We start from the raw sequence: 17041 nt of genomic DNA, 5'->3' as shown, positions 1-17041 counted from the left end.
TGTAGGGGGACATGGAGTTAAGTACAGGGTGGTGTTCATGTAAAGAGTTCAGGCCACTTGAGGTCCAGGGAGGCTTTGAACAAAGCGGTCGTCGGCATCTTCACCATCTCGTCTGGCAGCTTGTTCCACCCGGTCAGGAAACAGGAGAAAGCTCCTCTCCTTCGATTAAGATGAAATCGTCGCAGGTAGAGCTTTTCGGAATGACCCCGCAGCCGACGCTCTGGAGCAGGAGTGAGAAGAACAGCTCTTCGAGAGGTTACACTTTCCGCTTATGATGTTGTGGGCGAGAATGAGATCACCGCGGCGGCGGCGTTTTTCAAGAGAATAAAGGTCGAGCGTCCTCAGCCTTTCTTCGTAGGACAAATTTTTGAGACCAAGAACCATGCGGGTAGCCAGCTTCTGGACTCTTTCGAGATGCTGTATGTCTTTGAGGAGATAAGGAGAAGAGGCTTGAATCCCATACTCCAATATGGGTCTCACCACCGTGACATAGAGTGGTAGGAATATGGCTGCCGTGAGCATTCCGAATGACCGTCGAATCAAGAACAGAATTCCGCGTGCTTTGTTGGCAGCATGGATGCACTGGGCCGAAGGCGAAAAGGAGGAATCCAACAAGATACCCAGGTCCTTTACCTGATCGGTCCTCTCCAGCAGCAGACGACCCGGCTCGAAATCAAGTTGAGTTGCAGGAGTAGAGCCGACAGGCAGATGACAGCACTTTGACACGTTCAGACACATGACCCAATCGTTAGACCACTTCCAAATTTGGTGGAGGCATCGACGAAGAACCTCTATATTACCGCGAGGAGCGACCAGTTTGATATCGTCGGCAAATAGAAGGGTGTGTTGCGTGAGGTCGTCGGGCAAGTCATTTATGAAGACTAAGAACAACAAGGGCCCAAGCACTGAACCTTGAGGCACGCCACTGCTTGCACTGGAGACGTCGGACCGCGAACCATTAACTTGGACTTGGAAGGAGCGATCTGAGAGGAAGGCACCAACCCATCGTACAATATCCGGATGGAAACTATATGCTTGAAGCTTGACAAGTAATAGGCGGTGGTTTACCGAGTCAAAAGCTTTGGCAAAGTCCAATAAAACGATGTCAACAGCATCACTATCATCGAGGATGCACGTCACCAATTCTTCCATTACTAGTAAGTTGGTCAAGCATGATCTCTTCGGCACGAAGCCGTGTTGGGAATCAGAGATAGAGGCTGTGTTTAGGAGGTGGAGCATCATACTTTTCTTAAGGATGGTTTCGAACATCTTGCTGATTATTGATGTAAGGGAAACCGGTCGGTAGTTAAGGCGGGTCTTCGCGGCTCCCTTTCTTGAAAATTGGGCAGATTATCGCTGTTCTCCAGTCTGCAGGTATAACACCCGTCGCCAATGACATATTGAATAGTCGTGTTAAGGGCTCGCAGATGACCGGAGCCAACGCTTTGATAACCCGTGGGTGTATGCCGTCAGGGCCGTGACCCTTGTTGACATCGAGGCCTTGAATAACACGTTTGACTTCGTCCCGCGCGATGACCAATCGAAGCATTGGAGGTACCGATCTATCAAATGGAGGGGGTTCACGACCATCATCTTGTTTGAAAATAGTTGAAAAAGCCTCGGCAAATAATTGACTCTGTTGATAAGGGTCCTCAATCGATACGCCTGTTGAGTCTACCAACGTTGCAATCTGGTTGTTCAAGCGGGAATTCCGCTGGACATGGGCAAAGAAGGTTTTTGGATTGCTACTGGCATTTGCTGCGATTTTGTATTCATAACTGAAGCATTCTTTCTTTTCAATTTTCACGGCTCGGTCTCGTTGAGTTTTGTACACCTCAAAAGCTGCAGTCGAATCCAGATTTTTGAATTCAGCCCAAGCAATATCTCTGAGTCGACGTTCTCATTTAACCTTCTTCGTCACCCAGGGCTTGTGTTTCTTCCTCTTGGGAAGCCCAACGGGAACTGCCTGGTCAGTCAAACAGATTACATATGCTTTGAGGGATGACCATAGTTCGTCAACTGAGGACAACGTCATCAGGGATCGCCAGTCCAGAAGCGCGGAAGCCTCGGTTAGAATTTCAAGATTAATTGCAGAGAAGACTCTACGTGGCAGCGAAGTAGTCGTGGGCGTAGAAAAAGTTGTGTGCATGACGAACTTCAGGACCGCATGATCACTCTTGGCAAGAGGGGCGCACACAGATACGTCTGACACTGATCTTGGATAGCGGGAGAATACCAGATCCAGCATAGATGGCTGCTGCCCAGACCGATGCCTTGTCGGATATTCAACATGTTGCGATAGAAAACAATCTTCAGCCACGTCCAGAAGGGCCTGACCAAACCGGGAAGATGTTGTACAAATTGATGCGGGCCAATCGATCGTGGGAGCGTTGAAGTCTCCTAGTACCAAACAGTCATGCGAAGCTGAAACGAATCTTATCGCTTCGAGTAAATGAGCATCGTCCTGGGGGTCGGCAAGAGGCGGCCTGTAGACAGCCAACACAGGCAGGCAAAACTCAGATAGGCTCAGCTTGCAATAGACGGCATCGAATTTTGTTGTAGGTTGAGCATTAGTGGGTAGAATACCGCTGGACGGTTTGTGCTCAGACTTAACACACACAGCAACACCTCCACCTCGCCCTTTTCCTCTGTCACATCTGAAAAGGACGTAGCCCTGCAGGTGGATTTCTGAGTCCTTTACTGCTGGAGTCAGCCAAGTCTCGGTGATAGCTATCACATCAGGGGAGTCACGTATGGCCAGTGTAAATAGTTCACTGAACTTTGGGAATAAGGAGCACGAGTTGGTGTAGACGATGCTGAGCTGTGAAGTCTGAGGGGCGGGAGTTGGGGAACAAGCAGAATAAGGGGTATCAGAGATAGCATCGTTGACGGGGGTATCAACTTCACTTCGATTTGCCCTCACATCACTTTCCCTGTCAGCACTACAGCATGGGACCAGAGGTAGGACTTGATTATCTGCCCATCTTGGATTCGTAAACCCTTCTCTCCCATTTGTTTCCTCATCTTTAGTTTGGATATTAGGTTTCTCCGACCTTGTGTCTAATTACAAGCACAGTAAAGATATAACCCCAAGGTTAATTTAGCAGACATAAAACAATGATGTTAACAATAAAATTAATGCATAACGATCAACACATTGTACATTAATACATAACAATTGACACATAGAGGTTAACATGTTATAACAGTTAACCTCTTTCACATTATGTTCCACACCTACAAGCATAGGCAATCATGGATCTTCTTAGTCTGAAGATTAATGATCTTTCTTGAAGAAAAATACAACAGTGGTTTCCTGTAACCTTCTACTAATCTCTTGCTCTCTTGAGTTTGTACTTGAGAGACATGGCATATTTAATCCTTAGGAAGGGAGACTGGTTCATGTGAAATGATGGTATGTCCACACACCAGTGAATCCGTGTGACACAAGTCTAGTAACCATCTCTCTTCTAAGTCCTTTATGCCTTTAGCCATTGAACCATTTTTTGCTATTTGATGCATTATTAAGTCCCTTGATAGGTACTACCACTCTGAAACTGAACAGAACCGGGAGTATGGGTGACTAAGATGTAACTCCATAGCTCCTCAGCTAGAGCCTCACTTCTGAATGCAGATTGCAGTGTTGCCCAGAACAATACATAACAAATATATAACATACAACAACAGATACCACATAAAGCAGCTAAGACATAGTGTTTAACACACTATAATAGTTAACACATTATAACAGTCAATACATTATAGAGGTTAATACATTGAAATGATATGAAACAAAGGAATTAATAGAAATAAAAGACCATGAATGCTAGCTGACTATTTATATCCAAAAGTTTACCTTTGGTTTTGTGGCTACTAAACTGATATGGGATGGTATTGGAGGTAAATTCACATAACATGAGGAAGAAACGTCTTCATTGTTTTTTGACTTTTCCATATTCTGATCAAAATTTCCAAATTTTAGTGGTTTCTCATCATAATCTAAAAAAAAGAAGTAAACTGAATGACATATCACCAAAAAATCAGGATCAGTTGTTGCTTAAATCTATTAATTTATTGGTAAAATGCAAGAATTAATGATCTTTGTTTAATTAATTAGATACTTTGTATGAAATGTTTTATTTTTTTAAGAACATGAATGAACATAAGTCATAAATGGGTTAAACCATGGTTGTGGGTTTAGAAGTTTGTTTCACAATATGATTTCAGGTTCAATCTCACTGTATGAAATCTTGGACAAGTATCTTCTATTATAGCTTTGGGTTAATGCTCCATCAGTGTAATTGGGACCAAAGGCCTTCTTTCATTATGCCTAAGAAACAGCCTCAATATGCTGCAAAATAGGACCCTGTCTTCCAGAATGATGGCTCCCTCACAGATAACCCAACCAAGATCAGTGAGGTACTGAATGACCATTTCAAAAGTGTCTTTACCACCCCGTACAACATAGAAAAGTAAACGAGCCAGTGGATTTCTTTGCTGCCTCACCAATAAACAGCAAGGCAGTTACAATGGATTACATTGACATTGGGGAAGAAGAAAATACTAGCCATAGATGAGGTGGATGCAGGCTCAACTGCTGGCCCTGATGGTTTCCCAGTAGTCGCCCTCAAATCATGTAAACGTGCCCTGGCAAAACCACTACAGATTTTCTTCCAGAGCTTTCTTGCAAATGGCAAGCTGCCAAGCAAGCTGAAGTAGGGAATGATATGCCCAATCCATAAAGGAGGAAGCAGAGCAGATGCCAAAACCTATAGGCCTATCTCTCTGACTTCACTCATCAGCAAAGTCATGGAACGAATAGTCAGAGGGAAACTAATTGCATTCCTTGAAGAAAATGACTTGCTGAGTGATACCCAGCATGGCTTTCAACCAGGTAGAAGCTGCCTATCTAGCTCCTACAGCACTATGACTGGGTGTTGAGGCAGTTACTCAACAACTCAAATGTGGACGTAATATACCTTGACTTTGCAAAAGCATTTGATAAAGTTGATCATGGTATGATATGCCACAAACTGTGTGATCTCAGCATAGCTGGACAACTCGAAGACTGGTTAATAGTGGCTCTCAGCTGCCCAAATAGCCACGCAGACAATATGAAAGTCTCATAGAAAATACAAAACCCTAGCGATGTTGTACACCTGCAGTAAGAGTTGGACTCAATTTACAGATGGGCTGAGAAGAATAATATGCAGTTTAATGCTGGACAGATCCAAGCCTTGCACAACCATCACCCAAAACTGAATGTAAAACTCACAGATACACTGGCCCGAGGGGGATTACAATCCCAGAACCTAAATCAGTGTGGGACCTGGGTATCGACATGTGTGGTAATACCTCTTTCCGAATGCACATTGCCAAGATGGTGACAAAGTGCAGACGGCTGGCTGGCTGGCTGGAATCTGAGAACCTTCAGAACCAGAGAGAAAGAAACCATGATGGTCCTCTGGAGGACATTTGTCCTCAGCCACCGGAACTGCTGCTCCCAGCTATGGTCACCTCACAGTGGTAAATTAACAGTGGACCTTGAAGCAATTCAGCAAAGCTTCACGAAGAGGATCATCTCATTGCAACAGCTCAGCTACTGGGAAAGGCTGAAACAGCTAAGACTCTACTCTCTGGAGTGAAGGCGGGAGAGATATGCAGTAATATACATCTGGAAGATCCTGGAAGGGATTACGCCAAATTTTGGCATTGAAAGCTACACCAATGCTAGAACGAGTAGACACTGCACAGTGCCAAAAATCCCAGCAATGCCATCGCATTACAGGGCCAGTTACTGAAACAGCCTGGATTTCAGGAGCCCACAGCTTTTTAATATTCTCCCAAAGAGCCAGAGGGACCTACACAAAGTGGATGTAGGTGCTTTCAAATCAAAACTGGATCTCTTCCAATCAAGAGTCACAGATGAACCTACCTTGCAGTAGGAGGTGTAAATAAGGGTAGTGACATCAAACTCCCTTATTTACCACAGGAAGGTCTCAATAATAAAGGTGTAGTAAAATGGCGGTGTCCTAGCATGGCCACGGCTTTTAGCTGAAACTGATAGGATGATATATATATATATATATATATATATGCATATATATATGCATATATATATGCATATATATATATATATATATATATGTATATTATATATATATATATATATATGTATATATATATATATATATTATATATATATATATATATATATATATGTGTGTGTATATATATATAATAGAAATATTAAAATTACTAAGTCTCTCTAAAAGAGATTACATTGACAAGGGGCAAATACCCTGAAACGCGTCTGTAGCTGTTATATCTTAATGTAGGATAAATTTTTTTCGAAAAAAAATTGTTTTCCAAAAGTTAATGGACAATATGTCCAATTTTTCGGCATATTTGGCATTAGAAATTTTTTCGTTTGCCCTTATTTATGAATTGTTTATAAATTTAACCTTTAAAGGTATTTTTTAATATGCTGGCCATTGATAAAATTTTTTTTTTAAAAGAATTTTTTTTGAAAAAAATTTTATCCTACATTAAGATATAAATTTAAGCGTTCACTTCCGGACTCTTTCACTCTGTGAGAGCATCAGTTCAAATCGCACGTGTCTCGAATGGGCTGGAGTATTTCTATTTTGGATGTATTTGGGGTACTTAATTGTGCTCATGACTTAGTGTTTGCTTCTTCCATGGGTATGAGTAAGTATCTCATTTATTTCTTTTGCCACATGTATCACTGACGAAGGAAGGGCTGTTACAAGCTAACCCTGAAATCGGTCCAATATGGTAATAATGGAATTTTTTAGAAATTTCTGTCAACCTTATTTCGAGTAGCGTACGATTGTGAAAAAATTAATGGTTAATGGACAATATGTCCAATTTTTCGGCATATTTGGCATTAGAAATTTTTTCGTTTGCCCTTATTTATGAATTGTTTACAAATTTAACCTTTAAAGGTATTTTTTTAATATGCTGGCCATTGATAAGATTTTTTTTGGAAAAGAATTTTTTCGAAAAAAATTTCATCCTACATTAAGATATATGTGCATATATCATTGCCAGAGCAGCTATCTGGCCTCCGCGCAGGTGGCATGTAAAAAACACCATTCAAGCGTGATTGTTACCAGCATCGCCTTACTGGCACCCGCGCCGGTAGCATGTGTAAAAGATTCGAGCAAGGTCGTTGCCAGTGCCGCCTGACTGGCCCCATGCCGGTGGCACGTAAAAGCACCCACTACACTCTCGGCATGGTTGGCGTTAGGAAGGGCATCCAGCTGTAGAAAATCTGCCAGATCAAGATTGAAGCCTGGTGCAGCCATCTTGTTTGCCAGCCCTCAGTGACATGTCCAGCCCATGCTAGCATGGAAAGTGGACATTAAACGATGATGATGATGATGATGATAATATGCATATATATATATATATATGTATATGGAAAAAAACTCAAGGTAGAAAATGCTAAAATAATTTTCTTAAATACATTTCAGTACCGGTTTCAGTCATTGAGACTTTTTCAACTGTAAGTATGGAAAACAATTAAATTTTGGAAAAATTAAAAGAAAAGTTTTTTAAAAGAATATTTGCATAGTATTCATATACAAGGGGCATTTTTCTTGTTTCTGCCTGTCTCTGTTTCTCTTGTGGGTTTGAGGTCATACTTACAGTTGAAAAAGTCTCAATGACTGAAACCGGTAAAATTATTTTAGCATTTTCTACCTTGACTTTTTTTTTCCATATATATCAACGCGTATGTTCCTTATATTTATCATTCTTTTTATACTTATTGGAAAAAAATTTTAATTTTATATATATATATTATATATTATATTAATTATATTTATTTATATTTATGTTATTTGTTATTTATGTATTGGTTTATGTCTATCACTGTTTGAGTTGCCTAATAGTGGTTTTATCTCTAATTCATATTTTATATATATATATATATATATATATATATATATATATATATATACATATATATAATTATATATACTATATTTGAGGAAAAATCAAAACAAAAGCAGAATGAGCATCTCAAGTCATTTAGAATAATTTAATTTGAAGTCTTACAGCTGTTTCTAGTATTACCCAAGTGGTTGGTTAGCATGTTCGTGCACTGGGTATTCCATCATCAGAGACAAGGTATGAATATTTTAGATGGGGTAAATTTACAGTTTACAAGGAATAAAATTCCCAGCTTATAAGGAATAAAATAGAAAATAAAGGAGTAAAATAGAAGAATGAAGAGTAAAAGTAGTTAGGAGGAGAATAATGTTCATAACTCATCTTTTTCTAGAGGATATGGAAGTTGATCCATGAAGGTACAGGTTTTTAGTTAAAATCCCAGGTAAATCCAGGCAATATTTTGGCTGTGTTCTGAATGATGTATTCATACTGTAAATGTGTATATAGCGCGAAAAAGTATGATGGACATAAGTGGGTTTTGTGAGTTGGTATTTAAGAGAGAGAGAGAGAAAGATAGGGATAGAAGAAAAATTAGAAGATAGTATTAATAGGGAAAATAAGAATAAAATATAAATATAAATAAAATAATAAAAGAAAAGGTAATGACAGATATATCCTAAATGGGTTTTGTGTATGGGAGGAGGAGAAAGGAAATAAAAATAAATAAGATAGAAATAACAAGGTAAAGAATAAGATATAAATAAATAAAAGTAAAGGTAACAATATAGATATATCAATATTATATGAGGGTTAGAGGTCAAACGTTAAAGTTTCAGTAGAATGGGGGTGGAAGTTCAATCTAGGTAAGGTTATAAGGACAATAGTTTAGTGCAGATATTTAAAACTGTATTTCAAGCTTCATAGCCATAAATGATGAGATAAATGACTACAAATTAAACCTAAAATTCAAAATTTAAATTTAAAACCTAAACTTAAAATTACAAAGCAAGAAAATTAAAATCTGAAAAAACTATAAAAATTTTTTAAATTGAGTTGAAATTAGCTAGTTTCTAAGATACTTATGTTGATAGAGAGGTAGGAGAAAAAAACGTTGGAGGGGTAAGGGATAAACTACCTGCATCAACTGGCTATAAAAGCAGGTAATAATTTTACCATGTCCTTATTCTTAGAACAAGTTTTGAAGAGTGCAGTTCTGTTTTAACAGTTATTTTTTTCAAAGCTATAATGGAAGTGACAAAGGTGCATATTTGACATATTTTGTTTTATGAGTTCAATAAAAACAACATTGCAACAGAAAGTGCAAGGAATATTAATGCAGCATATGGGGATCAGACAATATGCGTAAGCCAGTGTCCATGGTGGGTCCAGAAATTTCAAGCTGGAAACTACAGTCTAGAAGACAAGCCTCATCCTGGAAGATCTGTAGAGCTCGATAAGGATGTCCTGCAAACCCTGGTGGAACAAAATCCCATCATAACTGTTGAGGAACTAGCAGAGAAGCTTGGATTTGGTTATTCAACTATTCATTGACACCTGTGTGCAATCAGAAGAGTCAGTGAATTGGGTCAATGGGTTCCTCAAAAAATTTTTGAGTCTGATTATCATTTATTCCACAGTTTTCAAAATCATTTGGATGGAAAAAATATGAATTCTGTAGACAAAGTCAGAACAGTACTGGAGGAGTATTTTTTGTCATGGAAAAGTGAATTTTGGAAGAGGGTCCTTGCAAGTCTACCAGATAGATGGAAGAGCATTGTAGAAAATGAAGGAGAGTATATTTTAGATTAAAAAAGAACTTTCTTTATCTTAATTTTGAAAAATAAAAGTATAAAAAAAACTGCATTATTTATGGGTTGACCCAGATTAGTGGTAGTGCTATTAGTATCAACAGTCACCTCAGTCACACTTCGACCTTCATAGGATGCAGGTATGTTTGTATCTTGGTTAATTCTGGTTGTAGTGTTAGGGTTGTGGGTGTGGTGTGTACCATCAAAGTTGGTATTAGTGTTTTCGTAGCTTTGACTAATGTTATGATTATGTATATTTAGGTAGTAGGAATTAAGTTTACATTTATTGGAAGAGGTAACAATATATTATATATTGGGCAGAGAGGATAATTTTAGAGTAGATCTATTAAAGATTGAGTGGTACTTATGGTGATGTGGGAAGTTAGCATCTACTATTTGAAAGAATGTTTTGGCTAAGCCCTTAACATTTAAGGCGAATGGGGGTGTAAACCAGAGAATCGATCTACCCATGCTTTTGTTAGGCAAAACAGGGCAAGTATAATCTATAGTATTTGTTAGAGGTGATGCGTAGGCTTCATTGTTGTTTATCTGTTTGAGTTTCAATCAAGTGATATACAGGTGAGTGCAGGGCTGACAAAAGTGTCTCACCTGAGGTCCTTAATAGTTACTAGCCAACCATATACACCATCTAATAAACAGAAAGGTACTATAAAGTATATCTTGGGCCATAATAGATTCCAGGATCCCATATCAAGGCCAGCGATCCAATTGTGGACTATGCGTAAAAGAAGCCTTCCAAATATTAATACACAATTCACAACAATAATCAAAAAAAACAAAACAAAGCTTTTTCTACATGTTGTCATAGGTTCTATCACACCTTTAAATTCTTCCATACATCCAAATGCAAACAAAATCAACATGCACAACACATCCATCCAAGGTCATTACAATATATGTGTGTATATATGTGTGTGTGTGTGTGTATGTATGTGTGTATATGTATATGTGCATGCTTTATATGTATGCTTATGTGCATATATGTACATATGTATGTGTATGTTTCTATATGTATATATGTATGCACATATGTCTATGTATATGTATGTATATATATATATATATATACATATATATGTGTGTGTGTGTGTGTGTGTGTATACACTATTTTCTAATTTACCCCATCTAAAATATTCATACCTTGTCTCTGATGATGGAATACCCAGTGCATGAACATGCTAACCAACCACTTGGGTAATACTAGAAACAGCTGTAAGACTTCAAATTCACCTTACCCTATTTAAATTATTCTAAATGACTTGAGATACTCATTCTGCCTTGGTTTTGATTTTTCCTCTAATATAATATATACACACTATAACGGAAACCTAACACAGATGCCTAGATCCAGCCTTAGCTGTGATCTTGGAACCTAATGGTCGACCAATTATAGCAATTACCCATCGTACATATTCATTTAGATCACAAATGAACAAAACCCTTCATATTTTATATATATATATGCCCCAGCATGGCCACAGCTCGTGAGCTAAAACTAGATAAAACTTTTTTTAAATAAATATATATATAAACATAAATCAGAGATAAAACCACTATTATGCAACTCAAACAGTGATAGACATAAACAAAAACATAAATAACAAATATATATTTTCATAAAACATATAACTAGATTCAGGCCAACAAAATCCTTGCAAGTGAATTTGGTAGATGGAAACAGAAATCCCACCATATATATGTATGTGTATGTGTATGTGCGTGTGTATATACTATGTGTGTGTCTTTGTGTCTGTGTTTGTGCCCCACCACCACTTGACAAGCAGTTGAGCAAAAGTGATCAAGAAAATAAGCACCAGGCTTTAAAAAAATTTATATATATATATATATATATATATATATATATATATATATATTATATATATATATATATATATATATATATATATATATATTGTCCAGGTAAATCCAGCTGATGAAGACTAATCAAATTTACAATGACAAATGTATTTGAAGAGTCTAAAATCTAGGTACTGGATTATCTGATTCTGGGTTGTCCATTTATATAATGTTCTTCCTTGAGGTAAAACAAAATTTTTTATGTTCGCTGTGCTCACATGTATATACACATTGAAGCTTTACTATAGTGTCGTAAATGTATCGGCTGCTATTTCCAGTAAACACTCGTGCTTTGTTGTACTACGCCTCTATATTTATACTTCTACCTTTATGGTGCTTTATTTTATTGAAAAGTAATACATTTGTATTGCAATATTCTATTTTTCATTGAAAATGTTTTCACTGTTCTTGGTCTATTAACAGCTAAGCATTCAGGTGAGTATACTGGCATTGATGTAGCAACATTTGAAACCACATTTGTTGGTCAATTCATTCAAATGTCTTGAGATTAATTTACTGCTAATTTTACAAATGTTTGTTACCTTTTGTTGAACCAACAGACTGGGCCAACTTTGCCTTTAGCTTTTTATTTTTAACTGGTACCTCTTGTTCTTCAGAAACTATTTTACTGAAATGAGGAAAACACAAAAGTGTAAAATTACAGATTTGTAGGAAATTAAACAGAAACACTTATGAAAGAACTTACAAACCATTTCTTATTATTTCAACTAACAAGTCAATATCTTAGAGATTTTTTTCTTCTTTGTTTTGACAGCAATAATGAAACTTCTACAGCTGATAATATCACTTGACTTGGAATATTCTAGATTTTGGTGAGATGATTACAGCTGTTTAAACATCATCTTCCTCATGGATAAATTTTTCATGCATTATTCTTCCATGCAGCTCAACATTGTATTGAGAAAAACTTATCTATTCTGATTATTAACCCCAATCCTTCTATAATCTACTTGTAAATTTTTGTGACTAGTACACTTGTGACTTTCTACAGTCCACGTCATATATTTTGTGATCTCATACAGTATGCTGCTAGATTTTTGTGATATCAACTGCTTTTTCAAGACATTTCTCTTAATATACATCGTCCATTTTCACTATGATGTATATTTTCCTTATACTTCTCAAGACAATATTTTAGATCTCAAGCAGTTTCTGAACCTACTGTATTCAGTTTAGCTAGTGCACCTGACAAACCCTATTTAATCCAATATATTTGTATATTTAGTCCAATAGATTTGTAAATTTAGCTCAACAAATTTGCATACATATATTTGAATCAATAGATTTTAGCCATAGTCATCTCCTCTAGTTTAGCCCTCATTGATCCACAATCATCATCTATTCCTACTCAAGCCACATCTTATTCAAAGCCAGTCTTTGCAAGCCAAGCCATATCCCATTTAAAGCCAATCCACCTACACTGAATCAGTGAAGGCTGTGGATATTTAGAGTGGTGGCCTACATTAATAAGTTCAATTATCTGCTATAGCAATCAATTCTCCATTCAAAACATTAGTCTCATAAATGACAGTTTTGACAACATACTTATTCTGACCACTAATCAATGAATTGACAGTAAATGCCATAAGGTAATAAATAAATAAATAAATAAATAACTGCAGAGAAAAATTTTAAAAATATTATATATTTAAAGTTCATGTCAAAGTCCAATACTAGCAGCAGGATGTCAGAGTCCCCTGGCAGTGGATACAATTGAAATAAGCCGGAAGGGGCTAAGATTAGTGGGGATTAAAAAAATATATACAAAAATAGCTGAAGGCTTATAGAAACGTTAATATACACAAGCCATGAAACTGTGAATTAGAAGCAGAGAAGATTGGTTTTATAGTGAAAGTGGCAATTCACATAGCAATGCAGCAATTTACATAGCAATGTAGCAATTTACTTAGCTATGGTTAATATATTTAATCAACAAGTACAAGTCATTCAAAGAAATAACCAATACAACTCTTACATTTCAAGTAATTCTAATTGATACTCAATTATGAAATATTAATGAAAAGATTTCCACACAAACCACTGAACATAAACAGTGTTATTTGTTTTTGCTTTATTCAAGCTTTTGTAGGCATGTTTGCTGAAATTAAGTAAAAATTTATCATCAACTAACTAATCCATAGGATTTTAGATTTTATTTGTTTGTAATCTCATGAACTTCCATGGAGATGTTTAGTTTGATTTTCCTGTTTTGGTTACATTTTATTTTCATACAACTAAAATATTTGGTACAAACTATCATCTAAGATAATATATATTCAAAACCTGAAAGAATTATTCAAAGACATCATTATATTTTACTTTTATTAGTCTAAAGTATCCTATATGAATATATAATATACGCATCAAGGAATTCAAAGTATTCATAATAGAACTTTAATTAAGTTCAGATTTAGAAATAATCTACAGTTATTCATACATATATTTTAGATTAATTAAAATTCTAAAAAATGTCAATAAATATTTCCTTTTTACTGACCAAGATTTTTTATTGGAACTTTTCTTGATATTCTTTGGCTTTGACATTTCTTCAAGTGGAATTTTCACATAATGTTTCTCAATTTCATTCTGGTTCTTTAGGCTGTCTCTTTCCTCAAGAGATCTTTGGTTTTCTTTCTTTGATATTAAATCCTCTGGCACCAATTCTGGGTTGCATTTGATTTCCTGCCAAGTTTTTAATGAATTAATACCAAGATTCCATTAAGATGGAAGTAATTAAGACAAAAAGGAAATTTCACTTGACTTGCTAGAAAGAACATCTAAATCTCCCTCATAGCACATCCTACTGTCTTAAGAAAATAGAAGGATATGTAGTACTAAATATGAGGGGGGGAAATGGCAACGTCATGGTTGTATTGATTGTCACAGATCAGTCTGGGTTAATATTTATTTGTTATTGATAGGATGGGTTTCAATGACAACATATTTATGTATATATTCATTCTCTGCAGATTTTTTTCCTGAACAATTTCTTCCTTGTGTAGAATCAAAGACCATTTTGCACCTCTTTCATTCTCCACCCTGTATTCATTATAAGCTGTATTACATTGTATCTCCCACATAAAATTACTAATTCTTTGATACAATGTACATATTCAGGAATATAAGACACCTGAGAATAATTGGAGATCAAGCTAAGAAATGCAGGTTAATGTAAATATTACTAAAATCTTCCATCCCTGAAGATGAACTTTAAAAGTTCAATTAATTATAATCTTAAATTCTTTGACATAATGTAAAAAACTATAATTTAGTATGTTGTTGTATTTAGGAATGGTCATTTTGCCAGTTTAGTACTTTAATTGAAAACAAGATTATCAGAAAATTCCAAATATTTGTTTGAGATTTTAGTCTAATGGCATCACAGGAATCTTCAGGATATTTGAATGTTGGGAGTGAACTTTTAGGTGTTTATCTCCGGTCTAAACTATTTCCTCTGATTTCATACTCTGAGTCCAATAAAAAAAAAAACAATAAATATAAAAAAATACCTGTAATGAAGAAGCAAGACAGGAGTTGATAGGTTTTACTTCTTGAATCTTCAGAGGTGGGTGTCGGAAGCATTTAAAGAAGATAAACAGAACACACCACATGAAAAGGAGAACTACAGCAACCGATCCAAGAACAACTCCAATGATCCAGTTCTCAGTATATTTTCCATCAGGAGTTTTCAGGTAGGCTGTAAACAATAATAGATTAATGTTAAAGTTATGTATCTTCTCTTTAACAAGATACTTGTTGCTGTTCCTCTATATTTTCACCTCCCTCAATACTATGCCTCCACTTAGTTGAGGGGTCATGTCTTGCAAGTTACTTAGTAACCTCACTGATAAAAGTGTCATGAAAAACAGTACCCAGTTCACTCTGTAAAATGGTTGACATTAGCAAAGGCATCTCTCTCTATATAAACGGCAGTTTGTCTGTCTGCGTGTCTGTGTGTCTGTTAGGTTGTACCCTCACCCTGACCACGGCTTTCAACCGATTCTGATGAAACTTGACACACACATAGCCCAATGTCATAATTCAAAACTAACGTTGAAAAGTTCCCCCAGTTCTGAAAAAAATTGATAAATTCAACATGGGGTCGAGAATCAGAAACACAAACCACAGACTGCCTTGGGGACGCGACTCGACCTTTTTAACTCTCAAAAAAATTTACCATAATTTTTTTCCCATTTTTTTGCTATTTTTTGGCTATAACTCTCTAAAGATGCTTTATAGTTATTTCCCTTACAAACCCGAGCAACACCAGGCGATACTGCTAGTCCAGCTATACAAACCATGTCAAAGCAGACACTGAGGCTTGATGCAGTTCTCATCAGTTGTAGTAGAATGTGATGTTGGCACTTGTTAGGGGCCTCACACTTCCTTACATAGTTGTAGAAAGGAAAAAATAGCAGGAACACGAATCTCCGAACGAATAACAATAATAATTTATTTTCGCCGAAATAAGCATTTCATCTCTGGACATCAGTAGCCTAGACGCTTGGGGGATGGAAACTGCAGAGTCGGTTTAAATCACAATTGTTGAAAGCATTCTTCACAGCTCGCCAAGTCGTATTCGCCTTCAATGGAGCTTATCTGGTCGCGTCTGATTCTGTCAGCAGCAGGAAGCAAAAGGAAGAATAGTGGTAAAGGCTAGCTGCTGCTGATTACTGCACATCAGAGACTTCCGGCAGGCCTTCTGGAAGACACTAATCCTTGCGCATGCGCAGATGAAAATCTCAAAATGGCGTCTGGAACCTGGCGTCACTACAAGTTCCTGTCAAACTGTTCAACTGATGCCAGCATGGAATATGGATGTCAAATCATCGAACCCATGTTGGCATGGGCTTCATGGTTTGACAGAAGCTGGTTAGCCAAAGGACTGTATCATGCTCTTTTGCCTGCTTCAGCATAGTTACTACAGCTGAATACTGTTTCTAATGCTACAGAGAGTATTATTTATTCTTTTATTCTTTTACTTGTTTCAGTCATTTGACTGCGGCCATGCTGAAGCACCGCCTTTAGTCAAGCAAATCGACCCCGGGACTTATTCTTTGTAAGCCCAGTACTTATTCTATTGGTCTCTTTTGCCGAACCGCTAAGTGACGGGGACGTAAACACACCAGCATCAGTTGTCAAGCAATGCTAAAGAGACAAACACAGACACACAAACACATACACACACATACATAAATACGACAGGCTTCTTTCAGTTTCCGTCTACCAAATCTACTCACAAGGCATTGGTCGACCCGGGGCTATAGCAGAAGACACTTGCCCAAGATGCCACGCAGTGGAACTGAACCCGGAACCATGTGGTTGGTTAGAAAGCTACTTACCACACAGCCACTCCTGCACCTATACTGGAAGATAAGCAATGTACGAGACAAAGATAAAGACTCTTCAACTGA

At 36.9% G+C, this 17041-nt stretch overlaps 1 protein-coding gene across 2 annotated transcripts in view; it reads right to left on the bottom strand.

Moving 5' to 3' along the window:
* LOC115212170 overlaps positions 1-17041 on the bottom strand; it is a 140292-nt gene that overhangs the window by 52488 nt on the left and 70763 nt on the right. For both annotated transcript variants that reach the window (XM_036502714.1, XM_036502713.1), the window contains exons 5-8: positions 15137-15324; positions 14125-14309; positions 12149-12234; positions 3857-3999 (exon numbers count right to left, since the gene is read on the bottom strand). In XM_036502714.1, coding sequence (XP_036358607.1) covers positions 3857-3999; positions 12149-12234; positions 14125-14309; positions 15137-15324 — 602 coding nt within the window. The remainder of the gene's footprint in view (positions 1-3856; positions 4000-12148; positions 12235-14124; positions 14310-15136; positions 15325-17041) is intronic.

Source organism: Octopus sinensis, linkage group LG5, assembly GCF_006345805.1.
Source record: "Octopus sinensis linkage group LG5, ASM634580v1, whole genome shotgun sequence".
Taxonomy (NCBI): Eukaryota; Metazoa; Mollusca; class Cephalopoda; order Octopoda; family Octopodidae; genus Octopus; species Octopus sinensis.
Note: the sequence above shows the minus strand (reverse complement) of the source record. Positions and strands in the feature narration are given on the sequence as shown.